Source organism: Podarcis vaucheri (genome assembly GCF_965113315.1).
Source record: "Podarcis vaucheri genome assembly, chromosome: 2".
Classification (NCBI taxonomy): Eukaryota; Metazoa; Chordata; class Lepidosauria; order Squamata; family Lacertidae; genus Podarcis; species Podarcis vaucheri.
Window position 1 is genome coordinate 69,884,460 of NC_138760.1, and position 20,513 is coordinate 69,904,972.

Below are 20,513 nucleotides of genomic sequence, written 5' to 3' on the forward strand. Positions count from 1 at the left end.
AAAAACACGCCCGACGGGCGGAAGTCGCGTCGCTCCTCCCGTTCCCTCGGCGGACCTCGCGCAGGAGCAGAAGAGGCAGCTGAGAGGAAGGGAAGGCGGAAGGTCCGGAGTCCCGGTTGGAGCTGTGCGCGGGGGCCCGTCAGCGGAGGGAACCGGGAGGCGGACTGAGCGGGCCGAGCGAGGGATGACAGGGCGTTGCCAAGGTAACTCGTCACGGGCGCAGCTCCCGCTCGGAGTTCAAGGCCGGGTCGTAGGACCCGGAGCGATGCGCCGGTGTTTTAGTGGGCGCATTTATGACGTTGCGGGCGTTGGCCTCGGGGGCGAGCTGCTGGGAGCTGTGCAATGCTTACAGGGTGGTGTATTTGCGCATACCTATAAATCGTGTGTATCCATGTATATGCATGCATGCAGAGTTGAAAGGAAGCGTGCACGGCCGCCACCAGCTCCTGGGAACTTGCGCCTCCTCTCTCGCAGGGCAAAGGAGAGACCAAACCGGCCCCAAGTCATGAGCTAGTGAGGATGTAGGTTCTACAGCGCTTGCTTTCATCGTCCCTCCCTATTCCTTTCCCGCCTTTCCCTCTTGCCTATTAGGTTGCAGACCTTGCTGCTCAGAAAAACAACAACAACACAGGCACTTTATACGTGTTAATAATAGCACACATGTGTTTACTCCCTTAGCAGGGCTAGCAGATAAAGCCTGCACAGGCTTGGAGGTGACATGGACTCAGTAGAAGGCGGGTAAGTCAGAACAGTACCTGGCAGGTTAAGGCAGACCCTTATAGTTCCCTAATGAATTAAGACAGAGTTAGACAAGTTGGGGGGGGGGGAGCAGGCTTAGATCTGGTAGTTTGGGGTGGAGTTAGTGGAAACTTGTGGTCCAAGGGCAGAGCCTGGTGGCATCTATGGTGGAGAGAAGTCCACGAAGCATTACTAGTTTTTCAGGCTCCAGTGTTGGTTTTTCCGCTGAACTCAATTTTACTGGTTGGACCAGTGAAAAAGTGACTGTTTGATAATTCAAGTGCCTACCATAAATAGAGTTTGTACTGCTAGTTGTATTGGGCTTCCGTTTTAAAAGGAAAGCTAGATGCAAACCGTGAAATGATCTGGTTACAAATGAGGAGGCTGGTCTCGTCTGTAACACTGAAACCTGGGTGGGTGAACAGGGTGAAGTTGGTCTTACCCAGCTGTGCCCACCTGGGTACTCAGGCAGCATCAGGGCAGGCTTGGGGGTGGGGAGTTGTTGCAGTCTATAGAGATTCCATCTCTGTCTCCAGGTTCTCTGTCCAGTTGTGTGGGGATCTAGTGTGTGTGTTTCTGGCACTGGGCAATTGGGACAGATTAGGAATTCTGCTGGTTTGCTGCCTGTCTCCCTACCCAGCACTCTGCCTGCCTGAGGTGATGGAGCTGGTTTTGAAGGCAGTGTTGAGGAACCCCAGACTGCTGGTTCTGGCGGACTTCAACATCCATGCCAAGGCGATTGGCTCTGGGATGACTCAGGACTTCATTGCTGCCATGATGACCATTTGCAGGATGTGCTGAACAGTTGCCTTGCCTTGGTAATGCATTGGAGAAAGACCACAAACTGAAGCTCAATCCAGATAAGAGTGAGACATTGTTAGAGGCTGGTTCCCTAGATCATATGCATGGGAGGTTGCCTGCTCTTGGTGGAATTACACTCCCTCTGAAGGAGCAGGTACATAGCTCAGGGGTACTTCTGGCTCAGGTGGCTTCTGACCTGGAGTACCTTCCATCAGCTTCAGCTGGTGGCCAAGTTGCACTGCATCTAGACAAGGGTAGCTTAACTTCTGTTTCTGTTCTCTGGTAACCTCTAGATTAGATTACTGCCACATGTTATACATAGGGCTGCCTGTGAAGATGGTTTGGAAACTTCAGTAGCCAGGTTGCTCACCAGGACAAGACAGTTTGAGCTGATCCTGGGTTTGGTGCTCTTCCTCAACAAATCCACTTTTTCAAAAATCACACTTCATGATAAGAAAATTGATAGGAAGATGGGAAGTCTGGGTTAATCATTGCTTGATGCGATGTTGTGTAACCTCCCCACAAACAAACCAGAAAGAATGCCCAATAAACAACCAGTGTTGTATAACACACATGCCCTCCACTCCTGCAAAGCGTGCAAACCAGGATGAATGCTCAACAAACAGATAATCTGGAATCAACCTTCAGCATTTTTCTTTGTGTTATTCCATCTTCTCAGCATCGTATTTCTGTGGTGTAATTGCATTTGTGTCAGGCATGTGTAAACACATTTTAAGTTCTTAGATATAAGCATTGCATTTAAAAATGTCTGATACGGTTGAAAAAAATTACAGGTATGTAGGATCAACAGCATATTTTAGGTAGAGAGTTTATTAGGATAGTTTTCTGCACAATGGTGGGGGTAGTATTTGGGGCTCTTTGTCTAGGCCTTTAAAGCAGGGGTGGGAAAATCTACTCCAAATGTTGCTGGACTCCAACTCCCATCGGTAACAAATAGCACGACCAGTAGTTTGGAATGGTGGGAATTGTAGTCCAGCAAGATTCCCTTTTTTTTTTTTTTTGCTTTAATTGCAGGGACTATCCTCCATATTATGTAGAACTAGAATATATATATATATTATCTAATAAATAATATCAGTGTGGTGATCATTTAAATTCATTAAATTAGTCTTAGAACTTAAATAAACAGCTAGCCCCTGTCACTTGGAGTCTTGGAAACACTCAAAAAGCTGCAAAGTCTAAAGTTGAACACTGTCAGTCCTTCATAAAGGTAAAGGTACCCCTCCCTGACTGTTAAGTCCAGTCATGGACGACTCTGGGGTTGTGGCGCTCATCTCACTTTACTGGCTGAGGGAGCCAATGTTTTGTCCGCAGACAGCTTTCTGGGTCATGTGGCCAGCATGACTAAGCTGCTTCTGGAAAACCAGAGCAGCACACAGAAACGCCATTTATCTACTTGCACTTTGACGTCCTTTCGAACTGCTAGGTGGGCAGGAGCTGGGAGCTGGGACCGAGCAACAGGAGCTCACCCCATCGTGGGGATTCGAACCGCCAACCTTCTGATCGGCAAGTCCTAGGCTCTGTGGTTTAACCCACAGCGCCACCCGCGTCCCCCAGAGAGGAGCCTTACCCTCTTCTAAATAACTAGGTGGACAGGAGCTGGGACCGAACAACAACCGCCAACCTTCTGATCAGCAAGCCCTAGGCTCTGTGGTTTAGACCATAGCACCACCTGTGTCCCTCTCAGTCCTTCATATGTATACCTAAAATGTTTCTCGGAGTTCAAGCCTGATTCTGTACATATGTAAGCACAATTCTACATAACATCAGGCTGTTTCAGGAGCTACTCCTGAAGAATCTACTCTCAGCTTTAAAACACCTTGGAAATTTAGTGTGCCAGCGTCTTTTAAAAAAAAAAGAAATATAGATTCCAAAAGTATGGGTATGCTCTTTCCCCTAGTTTCACCTTTGTAAATATTGTCTCTCCGGATCACTGCAGTAAAATGAAGCAGCACCTGACTCTCTGTGATATATCAGTTTTGACATTTTCGTTTTCAAAAAGAAATGTTGTAAACTAGCAAATGTGGCGAGTGATTCTTAAGGGCTCTTAAAGCAGGGTGGGTTGAAACATGGTAACTCAAATATCTGTAAGATCCTTTGCTTTTGCAGTGATCTCCGTGTTTAAGTGAAATTCTTGCTCTTGAAATAGTTCTGTGAGTACTGGAGTTGCTGAAGTTGATAAAAGTGAGACTCTTTGGAAGGATAACTGCAATTCGATAAAATGTCGCCATCCAGTAAACATAGGAAATATTTGTTTTTTGTTCTCTTGGGGACATAGTCTAAACTTTTTGCTTTTCCACTATCTATTTAGGCAGCAATATTGTAGATATTTTTAAAGTGCTGCAGAAACAGGAGCATATGCTTCCTTCTGTTCTCTGAGAGTCCGGATGATTGTACACTGCATAAAATTGAGCATATGTTAGTTTGTAAGTGTGCAGATGAAAATGAAAGACATCTGTTCTGCTTCTCAGTACATATACTCTGGACTGAATCTGTCTTCAGGTATAGTGCATCTGTGGCTCAGATGGAGCATGTTGAACCTGTGTTAATGTTCATTCATAACAGCTACTTTATGCTATGCATGGCTGTGCTTTTCTTGAAAAATTTAGGGCATTATATGGTCTTTTCTTCCTTGTGGTTTATCAGCCACAGAAGCTGTTTTATATAAATATGATGGCTCTGTCATAAAAATGTAACCTCTTTTCCTCAAAAGGAAAAAAAACCCCTGCAGCAGAAGATCTTTGCTTAACAGTAATGGGTTTGCATAAAAGAAAATGGGATAAACAGTTTAATAAATCAAACACTGAAGGATTTAATGGCAAAATCCAATGACCCATCACAACTGCTGCTGTGCATTATGCAAACAATGTACAATGTAGTAGAAAGCATATGCAATTACTGCTGATATTTATCTCAGGTCTTTGAAGGACAATGTAACTGGATTTTTCCCAGTTGCAAATAGCCTCAGGATGCTATCCAAGCCCTAGGTGGTGCCTGGTTAGGCATAACAAAGTGGCAGGACCATCACAGTCCTACTGCATGCCCTAGCTGTGGCATAAAGCAGGTAGGTACAAAGCTTTGAGTCTGCAGCCATCACCCCAGTCTGAGTCAATGCTGTTATATGATGGCAATTGGTATTACAGTGGAACCTTAGAACCCAAACACCTGTAAACGTTTTGGCTCTTGAACAATCGAAAACCGGAAGTGATTGTTCCGGTTTCCGAATGATTTTCGGAAGCCAAAAGTCTAGCGCAGCTTCTGCGGCTTCTGATTGGCTGTAGGACGCTCCTGCAGCCAATCGGAAGCCATGCCTTGGAAGTCGAACTGACTCCCAGAATGGATTCCATTCAACTTCCAAGGTACATCTGTACTTGAGATCCAACAGCTCCCAAGTCATCTCAGTAGCACCCCTGCTTGGAACTGATACCACTTCTGCCCACCCACCTGTTTGGTGTGCAGAACAGAGAGCTCTGCACTAGCAGAATAGTGGAACCAAATCTCATTAAATTTATATTGCTGTAGTTTAGATGCATATATTTCAGGATGGAATTAGTTCACTCTGAGTTTTTAGAGCACTTTGAAGATATTGAGGAGAACGCTGCCATGTAGTAGCACCGTGAACTGCCCTGTTTTGTACTCTGAATTACTGGGAAGTTAGATAGCATTGCAGAAAGAGGTGGTTAGGAAGGAAGCAGCTAGGATAAGGGTAGAAATGCATTAAGGGTTCGAGTTTAGAGAGTATTGTCTATACTGACTGGCAATGGCATTCCAGGGTTTCTGGCCTCTCCCAGCCCTACTTGGTGATCAACCTTCTGCAGGCAAAAAAGTTTGCTTCTTGGCAGCTGCTCCTTTGGTTGGTTTGCCTTTTTCAGTTTCAACCCAAGGGTGAACAAAACCTTGAATGTTGTATGCAGCGGACCTATTAAATTTGTTTCTGTTTATAATTTGAGCCTACCAAAGGAAAGAATGGTTAGTTTTTAGGTCCCATTCGTTTCCTGGAAAGTTGCTATTTGTGCCTATTTACCTTAAGCTCCTTTCAGCTCTAGACAACTAACATTTTATACTAGGGGTGGCTAACCTTTGGTCTGCTTTGATGGTTGACAGCTCTCTGGGGACTGCATACCAGCAGCTGGCATGGCTAAAGTCATAGAATCATAGAGTTGGAAGAGACCACAAGGGCCATCAAGTCACCAGTGCATACTCAATTGCATGTGCACACTTACCACACATTTTGATAGGCAGACAGACATGCAGACATATTCAGACAGCCCACCCCTTGCACACTCTTCTGCCAGTCAGCAGAGGATCCGGTGGTTTCCTTCTCATCACATCAGTGGGCTGGGAGTAGTTCCCCTCTTTCTTACCCAGCACTGATACAGGAAGGAAAATAAGTGTTCCTTTCTATTTCTGAAGCCCTTTTCTTCTGCTTAAGGGGGGGAAGGCACTTTTCCAAGGTAAGAAGAGGCAGATTTTGACAGAGGACAAGGAAGCCACTATAAGTGGCTTGGCAAGCTGAATCTGGTCTGTGGGTTTGCCTTCCCTGTTATATGCCATTTCATTCTGGAATTGTATTGTTAATTATTTGAGTTTGAAAGCCAAAAAGCTTTGCTTTGTTAAGAATCCTGACTTGCATTGGTTTTGTTTTGTTTTACATTTCAGTTGGATTGTTCCTTTACTTGTAAAGAAAAACCCAAAGCCCTTCCAAAGTTGATGAACCCATCAATATCTTCCATGGTGACTGGTGCAATACAGACTGCTTAACTTTTTGCAGTGTGCTTTATACTTCAAGCTTTCATGAAGCTCAACTGCTGCCTATTGACTTTGATTCTCAGTTCTAGTGTTTCTGCACTAGAAAATGTGGCCTCCAACCTGACAGACTCTCCTGGGTCAAGGTTCCTTCCTCTCGATGCATCATTTCTTCCCACCCTACAAGCCTTCACAAAATCGGCAGTACCTCAAGATATCATAGTGAAAGAAGGTAACGGTGCTTTCATTGAATGTAAGCTGAACATCAGTCAGCATAACAGCATCCTTTGGTTCAACTCAAAAGGGCATCTACTGAAACAAGATGGAGAGGGTAAGAGACAATTGTTTGACTTGCTTAACACAATGTACCAGGTGTGCTGTATTGATCACAGAAGTTCTCTTGTATGTCACTTTTAAGAAGACTTTGAAGGGAAAGCCACTCTCCCTAGGTTCGTCACCTCTCTGCCCGAACATACCTACATTAAAACACAATACAAGTCTATTTTAAATTAAAGTACTGGATTTTGGCTGAAGCAAAATGGGCTATAATTTACACAACTTGCAATCTAGGTACTGTTACATAATATTCAAGCAGCTAGTAGTTTTCATTCTGAATTAGTTGCTTTAGGAGTATAGCTACTTGATATTTTAATCCATGTGCTTATTCCATGGTTTTTATCAGGGAAGAATGCTCACCTCATCAAACCCAGATTTACATTTAGATTGGGAGACGACAGTGCAGCAATAATTTTTGGTGACCCAACCCTCTAGGGCAGCCTTTCTCAACCTGTGGGTCCCCAGATGTTGATCTACAGCTCCCAGCACCCCTAGCTAGCAAGGCCAGAGCTCAGGGATGATGGGAGTTGTAGTCCAACAACATCTGGGAACCCACACGTTGAGAACCGCTGCCCTAGGGGCTGCATGCCAGCAGAAGATGTGACCATCTTATACGGGCAGACAGTCACCTCAGCTGAGCCATGCAGATCAGCTGGGGAGAGGGGGTTATTGTCTGTTATGCAGTCATCAAATGATCAGTCTGGTGACTGGGGAAGGGAGTGGTTTGCATCCCTATCATGGCACTGGGCTCTGTCCAATCCAGCAATACATTTACCTTTTTTTTTACCTTTTTGCTGTTCTGCCAGAATAGGGTATTGGGAAAGCAGAAAACATTGCATGAAAAAGTGAGATAGCACTGTACACATATTTTGTCCAAGTGTCCACCTTTTATAGCCCATCAAGCTTTTAAGTACACATTTGCCTGCTGCCACAATCCAGTGGATCTTGCTACATTTGTTAATAGAAACATTTGCAGTTTAACAATATAATTTTCACAAGCAGTATTGGGGTTGGAGGGAAGGGCCACCCTGTAGGAATGAGTGCCTTTGCAAATGGATAGCAACATTATAATGTAAACAACTGCCCAAATCAGACCCAGGGCCCAGCTCTAACCCAAACATGCATTTGTAGATCTATTTCTTCTTTTTTACAATATATTTGTATGTTGGGAGTGCTGCTGTGTGACCCACCTTAGATCAGGCAGTGACCCAGAAGTGGGTCTCAACTCACCAGTGGAAGACCAGTAACCTAGATCAAGTACATGAGATGAATATTTTCTTGGCTAGGTAAAGATATTCAACCCTGCTTGACTAGTATGTTGGCAAATGACCAGAAATATGTTGTTATCCATAATCCCAATTCATTGTTGCTGGTTTCGTAATGCAGTTCACGGGGCATGCCTATAAATATATCAGAAAAGATGCAAGTATGATCTGTAACTCCAATGTTGAAATCTTTTTTGTATTTGTGTTTTAGATGGAAGATGGCTGATCTCTAACAGTACCCTTAATATCACAAGTGTAACCTTTGGTGACCGGGGGCGATACAGTTGTGTTGTCACTACCCAAAATGGCTCTTTCTATTACTCAGTCACCCTCAGGGTGGTCGCCACATCTGGGGACATGGGCATTTACTACATGATTGTCTGCCTGGTTGCCTTTACTATCACCCTGATCTTAAATATAACACGTCTGTGCATGATGAGCAGCCATCTCCGCAAGACAGAGAAGGCCATCAATGAATTCTTCAGGACTGAAGGGGCTGAGAAACTACAGAAGGCCTTTGAAATTGCCAAACGCATTCCAATCATTACCTCTGCCAAAACGCTGGAACTGGCCAAAGTCACCCAGTTTAAGACTATGGAATTTGCTCGATACATTGAAGAGTTAGCCAGAAGCATCCCTCTTCCGCCACTCATCCTTAACTGTAGGGCCTTTATGGAAGAGATATTTGAAGCAGTGAGAGTCGATGACCCTGATGAAGTTGGAGATGGAGTCAAACAAGACCTCGGTGTCCAAGACGGACTCTATCCCTTAAACCCAGAAATTAAGCGCAGTAATTCACCGACAGCAGATTCGGATGATGGTTCTGTAAATGACCATGGTAAAGAAATAGCTGTTGAGGTATCCATCCACCTTCAGTCAGAAGCACAAAGCATTGACACTGTTTCCCACGACAGTGTTCCCTCCATACCTTCTGAAGATGATGCAGGTGCTGAAGCCAGTACAGCAGCAAAGGCAGATGTATGAAAGCTTCATCTGGAAACTTCAAGAAAAAAGGGGAAGCCAAAAAAAAAAAAAGCAGCTGGAGTCACAAATGCACAAAAACCTTATCTCTTTTTAAAAACTCCAGTGGCTATAAGGTGCTGAACATTTAGCAAAAGTATGGATTTGGATTTTTCTTTTGTAACATATCTCAGTGTTCACCAACCAATTAGGAAAACAGCTTAAATCATGTTTTTTAAACATTCTCCTTGGTAGGAATGCTGCTGGGGGCATTTTACAGAGGGGGTACTTTCTCCCAGTTTTGGGGATCTCCAGTTAACATCAACAAAAGAGCAAGGATACGTTGACATAAACTGTTTTTGCCATTCTTACAGGGAGGTTGAATTCCTGAATATGTCCAGTGATGATTTCATAGTGTGTAATGGCATAGTTCACTAGAACAGTGCTTGTCTTGCTTGTCTGAATGTATAATATCTGATCAAGCTTATCTTGAGTTTGTAAGAAACATACATTTTAGCATTTCTTATAGTAATAGTATAGGATTATTACACTTTTAAAATGAAGAGTTGGATCCAGACTGACTCATGTTTAGAGTAGATCTATTGCAATCAGTGACACTTAAGTTAGCCTGAGTCCAGCCTTATGTCAGTAAGCTGTGAAATTACCAAAGCTGCCAGTTTGTCATGTTGTTCATGTTCGCGTACATTGCAATCACATGCAATACTTGAACTAGAAAATGGAAACCAAATGCAAATTTTGGCATCTGAATTTCTCATAGCAGCCAAGAAGTGGTAATTTGGTTGTTTTAAATGTGCTGCTGCTTGCCAAGCAGTTCAAAAAAGGCCCTGTCTGTTTGGGGTTGTTGTTTTTTTAGTAAAGCTCCAGATGTCAGCACTTCAAGTATTCTTTCTTCTCTGACACTGCTGAAATTCCAATGTGTTCTAGTGCCATCAGTATTGCTAGGAGGAAAGCAATGACAACTTAAAACAGTTATGATCTTGTTGAAGAGTTTGCAATAAACTCTCACATTAAAAAGGGAAATGAAACCTCTTTGGTTTCTCAGGCAGTTGTTTCTGAACAATATTTATAAGAGGCAAATGTGTGGCCAGAGTCTTTGGAACTAGTCATCACCCAATGGATGTGCCTAACACTCTCCTAATGATTCAGGTAGGTAGCTGTGTTTGTCTACTAATGTACATTTGTGTTTGATGAAAAGCAGCCATGGGTGCAGAATGATTGGGGTAGAGGAGCTGTGCAGGTGGATGAGGAGGTTGTGGCTGGCTTTTGCATGAACATATTCTGTATAACATTCTTTGGCAATTTAGTAAAATCTGATGAATGCAACAAAGGGTAAATGGTTAACACATTGAGTGACTTCTCTCCTGTGCTGATGCTTAGCTACCTCTGCATGTGCAGCAGGTGATACAATGGACTGTACCACTTCAGATGGGGATACTACATTTGAATTCTCAAACACACATTTTAAAAAATCAGAAAAAGAGGTTGTGGCCTCACTTCTTATTGGCCCTTTTTTATTTTATTTTATTTTATTTGCTATACAGGAATCTTCCAAATGTTTCACGTGATCTAAGGTGGTGCAGTCCTTTCTACCACCACATTGTGTGGCATAAGTAGACTGATATTTAACCAGCAAATTATCGTTGCATGACAGGTTGATTTGTTAATAGCCACTATAAATGTTTCAAATGGCCATTTCCCCATGTCATGAATTGGGCCATGTTATAACATGTAGAGCTGGAAAACAGACTGAATAATTGGAAGATGATAAAATTAACTTTTGGCATCCTTCTGTACTCTGAATAATATAGCTGGTTGGCTTCCTACTTGGCCCATGTTCTTTTTTGTCTTTCATGTGGCCATAGCTGTGCAGACCCAGTTTTGTGATAGGAATGTGCCTCTGCTAGCTGCTCATTAAGCTCCAGTCAAGGCAGATTCTAGCTTTTGCTATTTGGTGCTTGTTTTTTATATATAATTTAAGAGTGTGTCACTTTAATTGCATCTTATATCCAGTTTTGTTTTAACGTATACAAAGCTTGTCTACATTTTTTTCACGACTTAAAACATAATGTCATATCATTTTAACAATTGGCAACGGGAGTTCCCATTAATTTCCTACAGCTCTTCTTCTGCTGTTTTATTCATAGAATCTCATTTGAACTAGCAATCGGTGAAGGGAAATAAACACAGTTTTCAGGCGGATTTAGTTTTACATCTATAGCAATAGAAGTGGGTGGCAAACGGCAACAGTAATGCTACCTAGGAAATGGGAGTCATTGGTAGTAATGCTCGCTACGTAACTCATAAAACGAGTAAATGATATTTACCTGTCAGAATTTTGCTTGAATTTCTTCTGACAAAAGTTCCTAAAGCAAAATAGAGATGGTGCAGACATTAACTTGGCAGTGGGATATATCTGAGTTTCCCCTAACCTCCAAAGGTGCTCTTCAAACTAAGTTGCTTGCTTCTGGCCCTTGCTTCATGCTCAAGTGGCCCATTCTTCTCCACTTGACTGCTGCTTGCTGTGAAGCATAAGCTGGACACCTGCTTGGGAATGCAAATAACAGGTAGGATCTCTGGGTCAGGAGCTAGCACATCTACACTCCACCCAGGCCCTGTCCATTCATTACTTGCATGTAGGGTGTAGTTGTGTTTACATGCAGCAGGGCTGTGCTTTTTGCCCTGCCCACCCATATCATGCCTCCTTCCTCAAACAATTGCAGACAAGCAGGAGGTCACATGTTAGAGTTTCTGTTCAGTAGTGGGCCACTTGGTTATTTGAGGAAGGAGGTGTGACATCACGGGGGGGGGCAGGGCTAAAAACATATACCCTCCTTCAAGAAAACACATCTATGTCCTACATCAGGCATGTCCAACTCCCAAGAGACTGTGATCTACTCCCACTATAAAAAAAAACTGTCAGTGATCTACCCATTGGATTGACCAAAGTTGCTGAGCTTTTTTTGGAGGGGAGGGCAAGGAACACACAATTGACCAGGGACGCCTGCGATCGCCCTGCTGGACATACCTGTCCTACATGTAAATAAGGCTGCAGTATTTATCTGTTGACTCCTCTGGGCTTTCCACAATGTTTCCTGTGCTACCTGACTCTATCCTAAAGATAGAAACTGTGGACTGATGCATAATAGCTTCACTTACGTAAGCTAATCTGGCAGCAATGAGTGAAATTACTTTGGCAGGCTTGGCTGATAAATGTATTCCTCTGGGATTCCGCTCTGTCCTAAATCATAAGAACAGGTCGATTTATTTTCAGTGTGTCTGTTAGATGAAGAAAGTCTGCAGGAAGGAATTAGAATGCGACCCCTGCCTCTTGCTGAATACCGCAATCCTGATTTTTCACAGTAAGCGTTTATCAGCAGCCCCATCCTTGAATGTTGAAGCACACAGTTCACAGTTTTGCACTGAGGAGAGATGGTGTTTAATACTTTCCAGAAGCGTGGGCTCTTCTAACTCTGGAAACAAGCGATTAAATGTTTTGAATCCCACCAATTTATTCCTACAATTACAGTTTACAGCAGTAAATTCTACAGGCTATGGATTCCTCTGTGCCCAGTAGCACTGCAATGCTTACATGGCAACAGTGGCAACACAGTAATTGCTGAATGGATTTGTAGGCCTAATAATCAAGTCAGATTATTGTGATTGTCCTTGTGAATCTGCAGAACATGATGTTCTATGTATAATACGGAGGCACAACTAGCAAATTCGGGGCTTCCAACCCAGCAGATACAATATAGCAATGTTTGATGTTTCCATAGAAAAGTCGCTGGAAAATTCCAAATAATCATATAACACTGGAACCTGGGTATAAGATCTGTGCAAGACAATAATACTTAATTTCTGTTTTTCAATTTCTGTGTATAAAAATATAATGTATATTCAGGTATACCATTGAAATATTTGGAACTGATATCGTCTACCAGGAGTAAGGGGGTGGGCAATGGGGAAAGCAGTTCCTCTGAAACCTAGAACATGATCTCCGACCCGCACTCTCATTGCTGGTAGACAGTCCATATTTGTTCTGTTCCAGGATAGAAACTGTGAGGTTTATTTTCTCTAGACTCTTCTGTAAATAATTTGCATTTATGACACAGGCATAGGACCCCGCCTGTGCAACAAAGGCACAACTGAAACATACAGTATATTTTCAAGACTAAGTAAAAAGAAAAGCATTAAAACTGGATGCATGATGAATTTGTTGTTGAGCGTGGATAAGCTTTACAAAATGTTGATGTGATATTGTTAATTTATATGGAGAAGATTGATTGTGTTTGCATTTGTTTGATGCAGCTAACTAAAAATTGATGTAAGATTACTCAGATGGCCAACAAATGGCAAAAGTCACTTGCAGATGAAATGTCACTTGCAGAATGCCCACTGGCTCACTGAGTATAAATTATACCAATGCTTGACTTAAACTAATGTCTCTTGTCAATCATGAGGTTGTCTTGTCTTGTTTCCTTAGCCTCTGAATTTTGTGGCAATCATAACGATCTACTTTTAACTGAAATAGTATTTAAAACAATATTGTAGTAATTTGCATTCTGGAGGGGGCAGTGTCAATTTTCTGTAACAGCACAGGATTTCATACTTTCATATAAAAGGTGGTGGGCTTCCCCCCCCCCCCCAGAATAAAATCCATTATTAAAAGTTTGGACTGTTTTTTTCCTGGTTTTTGCATGTCTTCCTGCCAGAAAATGACAGAAAAATGAACTGTCCAATATAGGGTTTGGAGAGCTGGCTTTCGCTAATTGCAATAAACCTTGCAGCAAACCTATCATACAACCAAAGAACGTTTGCTAGAGTATTTGAGTGTCAGGCCATATAATAAAATATTTGGCTTGTCGTGTTGATGGTCCTGTGACCATCTAAAACAATTCATGCCAGGTCTGGAGAACTGTTGTTGTGTAATAACTGTATTACAGCTAATATCCCTAGCAACAAAATGCCCTTTCCTTTTCTGAGCTTACATAAGTTCTTTATTTAGTTTTCATAAAATGCAATTCTGTGCAGAACAATGGATTTTTAAAAGGGGAAATGCGTAATTAACCTTCAGCAAATCTATTATACAAGTGATGGAACAATTACAACTTGATAAGCACAGGATATTTAGCCTGGCAGAATCTCAAATGTTGCCCTGTGAGTAGGCCACAGGTTAGACCATAACTGTCACAACCCAACTGAAACCTGTTTCTCCAAGGAAGAAATAACTCCTTAAAGAGAAAATGGGAGAATATGTTTTATTTGGTTAGTGTTCATAATGCAGTGTATGATCTTTTAGATTATACTTCCGGGTTTTAGGCATTCAGGATCCAAAACGTTCGAAAACAGAGCCGTTCGAGAACCAAGGTTTGACTGTATTTGTGTGTGAGCAGATGAGTTGAGTTCCATTGCAGTAGCAGAAGTCAAATTGCTCACATAATGACTTTGAGACCTAGTGTTGAAACCAGCTATCTCCTTTCCCTTTAAAAGTATTTGGTCATCAATGGAGTGTAAGAGGGGAGATCAAGATGTCAGCTGAGCCCACAGAACGGACCTTGTCTGACTTCTGTATATTAAAAACCTGGGCAGTGAGTGTAATAGTTTTGTGTAGAGCCTTTTACACAGCAGGGGCACAAGGAAATGTTTGAAAATGACAGTAATAATAGTATTTAAACCAGGGAAAGGATTCATGAGTCACACCTGATAACAAAATGGCAAGAAAAACTGTAGTAGGCATATATTACCTCAGAGCAATGAAGAAGCAAATGCACTCACATATTAAGAAAATATCTTCTTTGTACATTATAATCTCCATGTGTACCTGCTGTTTTTAAACTTATTTTGTAATTTGCCTGTTGGATGCTACATCAAACCATGTGGGTGATTTATGTATCATAAGTGGTAGCAAAATGCCTGTTGATCTTCCGTTGAGCTTCTCTAAGGCCAGAAACGTCAATTTTTCGAAACTGTAGCTATAGGCATTTAACACTAGAGGCAGCTGTTGCTTTGAACACGAAGGAGACACCAAAAGCTAGGGGACTTGAACAGTGTTCGCTTGGTGTAGTGTGCTGATATTCAAAGCTCTCACATGTCCAAAAGGTTCTGGTTTGGGTCCTGTGCATAGCTTGAGGTTTGCTGACCTATTTTGAATTTGTAATGGATTATAATCCATGTATTTGTAGCTGAATTATGGACATATTTTTAAACCATTCTGTAAAAACAGGAGGGCAAAAATGTACTTCACTGAAAGCTGAGCGCCTCACAGTTAAGTAGGGCATGATCCAGCCAGTTGTAAAACAGAGTAAAACTATTTTTTTCCCCAGAGCTGCTCTGCTTAAAAAATTAAATGTGATGTTCACTGGGTGATAGTCACTCTCCTTCAACCTAAACTACATTATAGGGTTATTGTGTGACTAATTTGGAGGGAAGGGAGAAAACAGATCATTTACACCAGCCAGAACTCTTTGGAGGAAAAGGGGAAAATTATTAATTAATCAATAAGGGGTTGGTAGAGGGGCATAGAACCCTTCAGTTACTATTCCAGACTTCCAAATTATAAATCCCATAAAGGGATCCAGGTTTGGGCAGAAGACTTGGTAAAGTGTTTTGGCCCTTTTTAAAAATCTAGCTGCTAGTTTAGCAGGCAACTAATTCCACAGTCCCTTAGCTGAAACCTAACATCACTCCTAGGCACTATGGTCCATGGCTCTCTTGCTGGGGTTGGTAAAGATATCAGTGCATTGAGTCCTGCGGTAGCACTGGGGCCCTTGAAGATGCCAGATGCTGGCACCAGACCTGTTCCCATGGACATCTTAAGTAGGGTTATCCTCTTTTTTTTTCCTGGCAGGACTATGGCCATACATGCAGATGGAGCACATGTTTGATGAAGAACAGAGCTGTCGCTTTTTTTGCTGCAGACCTCCTGTTTCTTCAGCCACTGCAAATGATGCAAAGAGTCTTTGAGAAACCAAATCTTAGGGGCAGCATATGCAAAACAAATACAAGAATGGATATAACTAACTTTTTCTTGGACACAACCCTTCATAATGCAAAGAGCAAAATTGTATTAGCTAAAATTGAGACAAATTGCATCAGGGGAGGCACGGCAATGAATTATCACCAGCTAGATGCATTAACATTAGAATCAATTTTCGTAAGCACTCATTGTGTAAAAAAAACCACACCCAATAAGTTATAAGTTTATAATAATGTCCAAATACATTGATATAAAGTAATTATTTCATTCCTTCCACTCACAAATATTTTTCACATACAGTACTTAATTGACATATTTCCCCCAATCTTTGTGCAACGTAGTACAGTCACTAGTGCCACCCATATAGTTTATTCCATGTGCAGTACAATCCTGCACAATGCCCCAAAGCACTGCAGTTGGACAGCCCTAGTAACATATTTTCCTCTGATTAGAAGCTAGATCTATCGGTCATAAAAGAACTCGCCCTTCTTCCCACCCTGGCATTTCCCTTAAATAACAAGCTTGGGGATAAATGTTTCAGTTTTCAGGAGCTGGATCTGAACATTGATTCTAATTGCCATCTGGATTGACATCCCAGCTGAGTCATGGCCATGTTTCCCTCTATGCAGTTATGACAACACTCAACAAAGATGCATCACTGTTTCCAAAAAAAAGAAGGCAGCCCCACGTGGCCAATTAACATCCAAAATTGGATTCAGTACCTCACGACGTATCCAATGAGTTGGATCATGAAAAGCCACATCCGAGATAATCCCCTGTATAAGAATGTTCCCCGGCTGTATTTGATCTATTAAGCCAATTTGGTGAACACACCTTCCCTCCTTCACATGTGTCCTAGTTGGTAGCTTCTCATTATTGATGGTTTCTGTAATTTGGTTTCAAAGGGGAAAATAGAATATGGTAAAAGAAGAAGAGAATTCCCTGGATGTCTTGATCCAGGTTTGGGGCAAGTACTCATTGTTGAGAGAACCCCAGCAGAGATTTATAATCACAAAACATTCAGCAAAGTAAAGCATGGAAATACAGGCTGTTAGATCTTTAAAATATCCCCTTATAAGTTGCTTCCAAATTATTTGTATAGAAACACTCATATGTCTTGCTAAAGACATGCAGTCTAAGCTTGGAGCATTCAACTTTGACCTTACACGTAGGGTTCACATGGTGGAAGAAAAAGAATAGTTTGGTAACCCTTCCTCCCAAGGTGAGGGGTTGTGACCTAGCTAAGCCTGGCAGGACAACTTACTCTATGCTCTTAACCCCTTCATGCATTAACTGGAGTTAAGCATGCTGGTTATATGAGACTGGATTTATCCCATAATTATAACACACTAAAACAAGTCAGTTGTTTGTTTTCCTTTTTGCAGTGTTCCAGCTTCAAGAGCGAAACTCCTATATTGACAATTCAAAGGCTCAGTGAATCCCTGGGGAGCTTCAACAGCTCACTGCTTTCTCCCCCTTGCTGCTTTTGTTGTGTGCAATATCCCGATACGTGCCACAGAGAGGCTTTGTATGTGCGCTGCTTCTCATTAATTTGATCACAGGGCACGGATGGGAAATGTGATTCAACTGCCTAAAATGATCCAGTTGGCTCTTCCATTTGTAATCTTCAGCTCATGCCTTTGAATTCATTAACTGTGAACACACACATACTGTACACCAGTACACACTTGTAAAGATACTGCCTTGCATTTCTCAAAGCATCATTCTTCAGGGGAGCTATTGACAAAGTCAGTATTTTTGTAGTGCTTGTTCTAAATGCATTAGGACACTCACGAGATGCCTGCACCATCCTCAGGCTTACAGGCTTACATAGCTAGTCTGTCGTATGCAGTTGATTTTTATCACTATGTATATGCACAGCAGGCGTGCTACATGGAGACAGAAGTAGCTAGGGATAGGCAGGAAGGTGTGGAGATTCAGTTCAGATTTTAATGCAAACCTAATTCACATTCTCTGAAAAAAATATGCAAAGCATAACGTAGCTGACCTCTGGAATTTGCACTTCTCCAATTTTTGTGACACAGTTCTCCAACCAAACCCTGAGTGAAAAAAATGTGTATGTTGGGGGAAGGTTTAAAGGGACCGAATGAAGACCCAGGTTCATTGTGCTCAGTGATGAATGTGCTCTTACATAACAGACGAGAAGCATCTTTACCTCCATCTCATAGAAGCTGAGGGTAGAAGCGGCGGTATCCCTCTTTGCACCACCTCCTTTGAGGCAGCAGTGACACACCAATAAGGCTGAGATAGATAGATAGATAGATAGATAGATAGATAGATAGATAGATAGATAGATAAAATCACTTGAAGACTGGAGAGAAGCAAAGAGCAAATATGCAATAAGAACAAATGCTGGTGTCAGGAAAAGAAACCTGGGCATGGAATATAAATGTATTTGGTAGCTTCAGCAATTCTGAAAACACAATCAGAGCACAGAGGCTGTGACATTAAAAACACTTTGGATTTGAACCAGCCAGCCTTGCAAGTTGTTACCCAAAAATAACACAATAAATTTGTCATTGGATCTGGAATATCATGATAGGCTAATGGAATGACTGAACAACCACACCATTTCAGCATTCCTACGTAATGCGTCATTTCCCCAGTTGCCAATGTGGTTGTTTGGTTAGCTAAAATGATATAATTCATGGGATTAGTTTTGCAAAGGCCTGTGGATTCCTACTAGAACCTTGGCTCATGGTTCTAGAAAGTGTAGTTTTCAGTTTCATCTGTGTGCGTCCTTGGCCAAACTGTCTTTATGGAATGAGTGGGATTTGCAAAGAGAGAGAGAGAGAGAGAGAGAGAGAGAGAGAGAGAGAGAGAGAGAGTTATGATTAATGTATTCATTTTGGCTGTGATTCTGTGGCCAGCCATGTGCTCTAATGCTCACCTATTTCAGTAATCATTCGGTGTACAAAATTGTGGGCAGCAGAACTTGGAATCAAGCGTCTCATTTCATTCATAATGCCAAGGGGAACCCAGATTTGGTACTGAGCATGCACTCAGGAGGGAGCAGCAGCCAATCATGTCTCTCTGACAAAGACAATATACATGTTTCCTGCCTTTCAGACTTTAGGGTGCCAATCCAACATCGCACACATGGAGTAACTGGCTTTGACTGCGAGGGTGCCCTTTCTTAGGAGCTGAAATGCTGCCAATCAGTAAGGAGGAATAGGGATGCTGAATTTGAAAAGTGCAAATTACCAAGTAAGCCATGTTAGGATGATTGGTACCCCAAGAATAAGAGCACTGTGAAGAAGGCAAGGCTGGATCTAGACACATCAAAAAAGCACCTCAGGGAAATGTGTTCTAAACTTCATAAAGGGAAATCACATTGGTGAAAGGCGGGGCTCCACAGCGCCATCTGGTGTCATAGTGTTATAACGCATATACAGTGCTTTTCTTTGCCAGTGTAGCTGAGTCCCAAGTCTGTGGTTGGAATGGTGGGCCTCAGGGGCGGAGGAAAGGGTGTGTGGTGGGGGCAAGGCCCCCCGGCTGCTACCACTGAGGAGGGTGACAAAATGCCAGGCAGCACTAACCACAAGGCCTGGGAGTGACGTGGTGGTTTGGGCGCCCGTAGGCTCTGCGCTGCCCCAAATGGTCCGACCACCACCTCCCCCTCAGCTGTAGGGTGACTGAGTGGGAGGAGTCAGGCAGACTCCTCTGAGGCCCCACGGAGTGTCCTGCCCTGGCTGGCCCTGCCCCGCAGATGGCTGGCTCCACTCCTGGGCGCCAGGCACGCGCACTGCCCCAGGCACCCAATCGGCTTGCTCCGCTCCTGGTGGGCCAGGAAAGTAATGAAGAAATGAGAAGTGGAGCTAGCGCAGAAGAAACCAAACTGTGCTGCTCAAAGACTACAATCTGAGACACGCTACCAAGGAGTAAGTCTGATTCACCCTCATAGATCTTACTTCCAAGTAGGAAAGGATAAGATTGCACAGCATAACCACAATCTAAAATACACTTAGGTTGCAATCCTATACATTTTAGTTCAATAGGACTTAGGCTGTGTATGTAATGAATTCTGCTCATATTGATCCAGAGCAAAACTCCAACGTATAGTTAGCAGAGTAAACACTTAAACACGTTGCAGGATTCCCCCCCCCCCCATAGACCAGATGCAGTTGTATTTCATCCAGCAGAGGTTACTGCTGCTACTGAAGGTTAAGGAGCATAATGGTCACAAATTCATGCATTCAGGATTGGCACTGTCCATAAGAAATCCACTTGCAGGAGACTTAACTTAAAACTTACAAGAAGTTACACTAAGACTGAAACCTTAACACTTAAGCATACTATGTACAGAACACACCAGAAGGAAAAGTGAAATATACTCTGAGTCGAGTGTGAATTTCCTGCTCTTTATTCAGCTCATAGCAATGAATGAAAGTTTCCCCAAAACGTCTAGCTATATATACGGGTACATTATTTACACAATGGGCCCCCCATGATTGGCTAATTCCAGCTGCTCTTGTAGGCCAATCGTGTTGCGGATTCACCTCCTCCAGAAGCCTGATTGGCTGCTCCTGGAGAGCAATGTGGTGTAGTGGTTAAGAGTGGTAGACTCATAATCTGGGGAACTGGGTTCGCGTCTCTGCTCCTCCACATGCAGCTGCTGGGTGACCTTG

The 20,513-nt window shown here is 42.7% G+C and overlaps 1 protein-coding gene across 4 annotated transcripts; it reads left to right on the forward strand.

The window, feature by feature from the left end:
• Positions 1-63: 63 nt before the first annotated feature.
• On the forward strand, positions 64-13,559 carry MFAP3 (microfibril associated protein 3). Of its 4 annotated transcripts, XR_014216606.1 has the most exons (4): positions 64-203; positions 6,220-6,637; positions 8,119-10,034; positions 12,160-13,559. XR_014216606.1 is itself a non-coding variant. In XM_082211819.1 (3 exons), exons 2-3 carry the CDS (start codon positions 6,355-6,357, stop codon positions 8,889-8,891), a joined length of 1,056 nt encoding a protein of 351 aa, XP_082067945.1. In that variant the 5' UTR covers positions 64-203; positions 6,220-6,354; the 3' UTR covers positions 8,892-13,559. The 4 variants fall into 4 exon arrangements, 3 of the variants coding, with proteins under 3 accessions (XP_082067945.1, XP_082067947.1, XP_082067946.1); XM_082211819.1 differs by having other exon boundaries at positions 8,119-13,559; XM_082211821.1 differs by lacking the exon at positions 64-203 and adding an exon at positions 231-353 and having other exon boundaries at positions 8,119-13,559.
• The last annotated feature ends 6,954 nt before the right edge of the window (positions 13,560-20,513 follow it).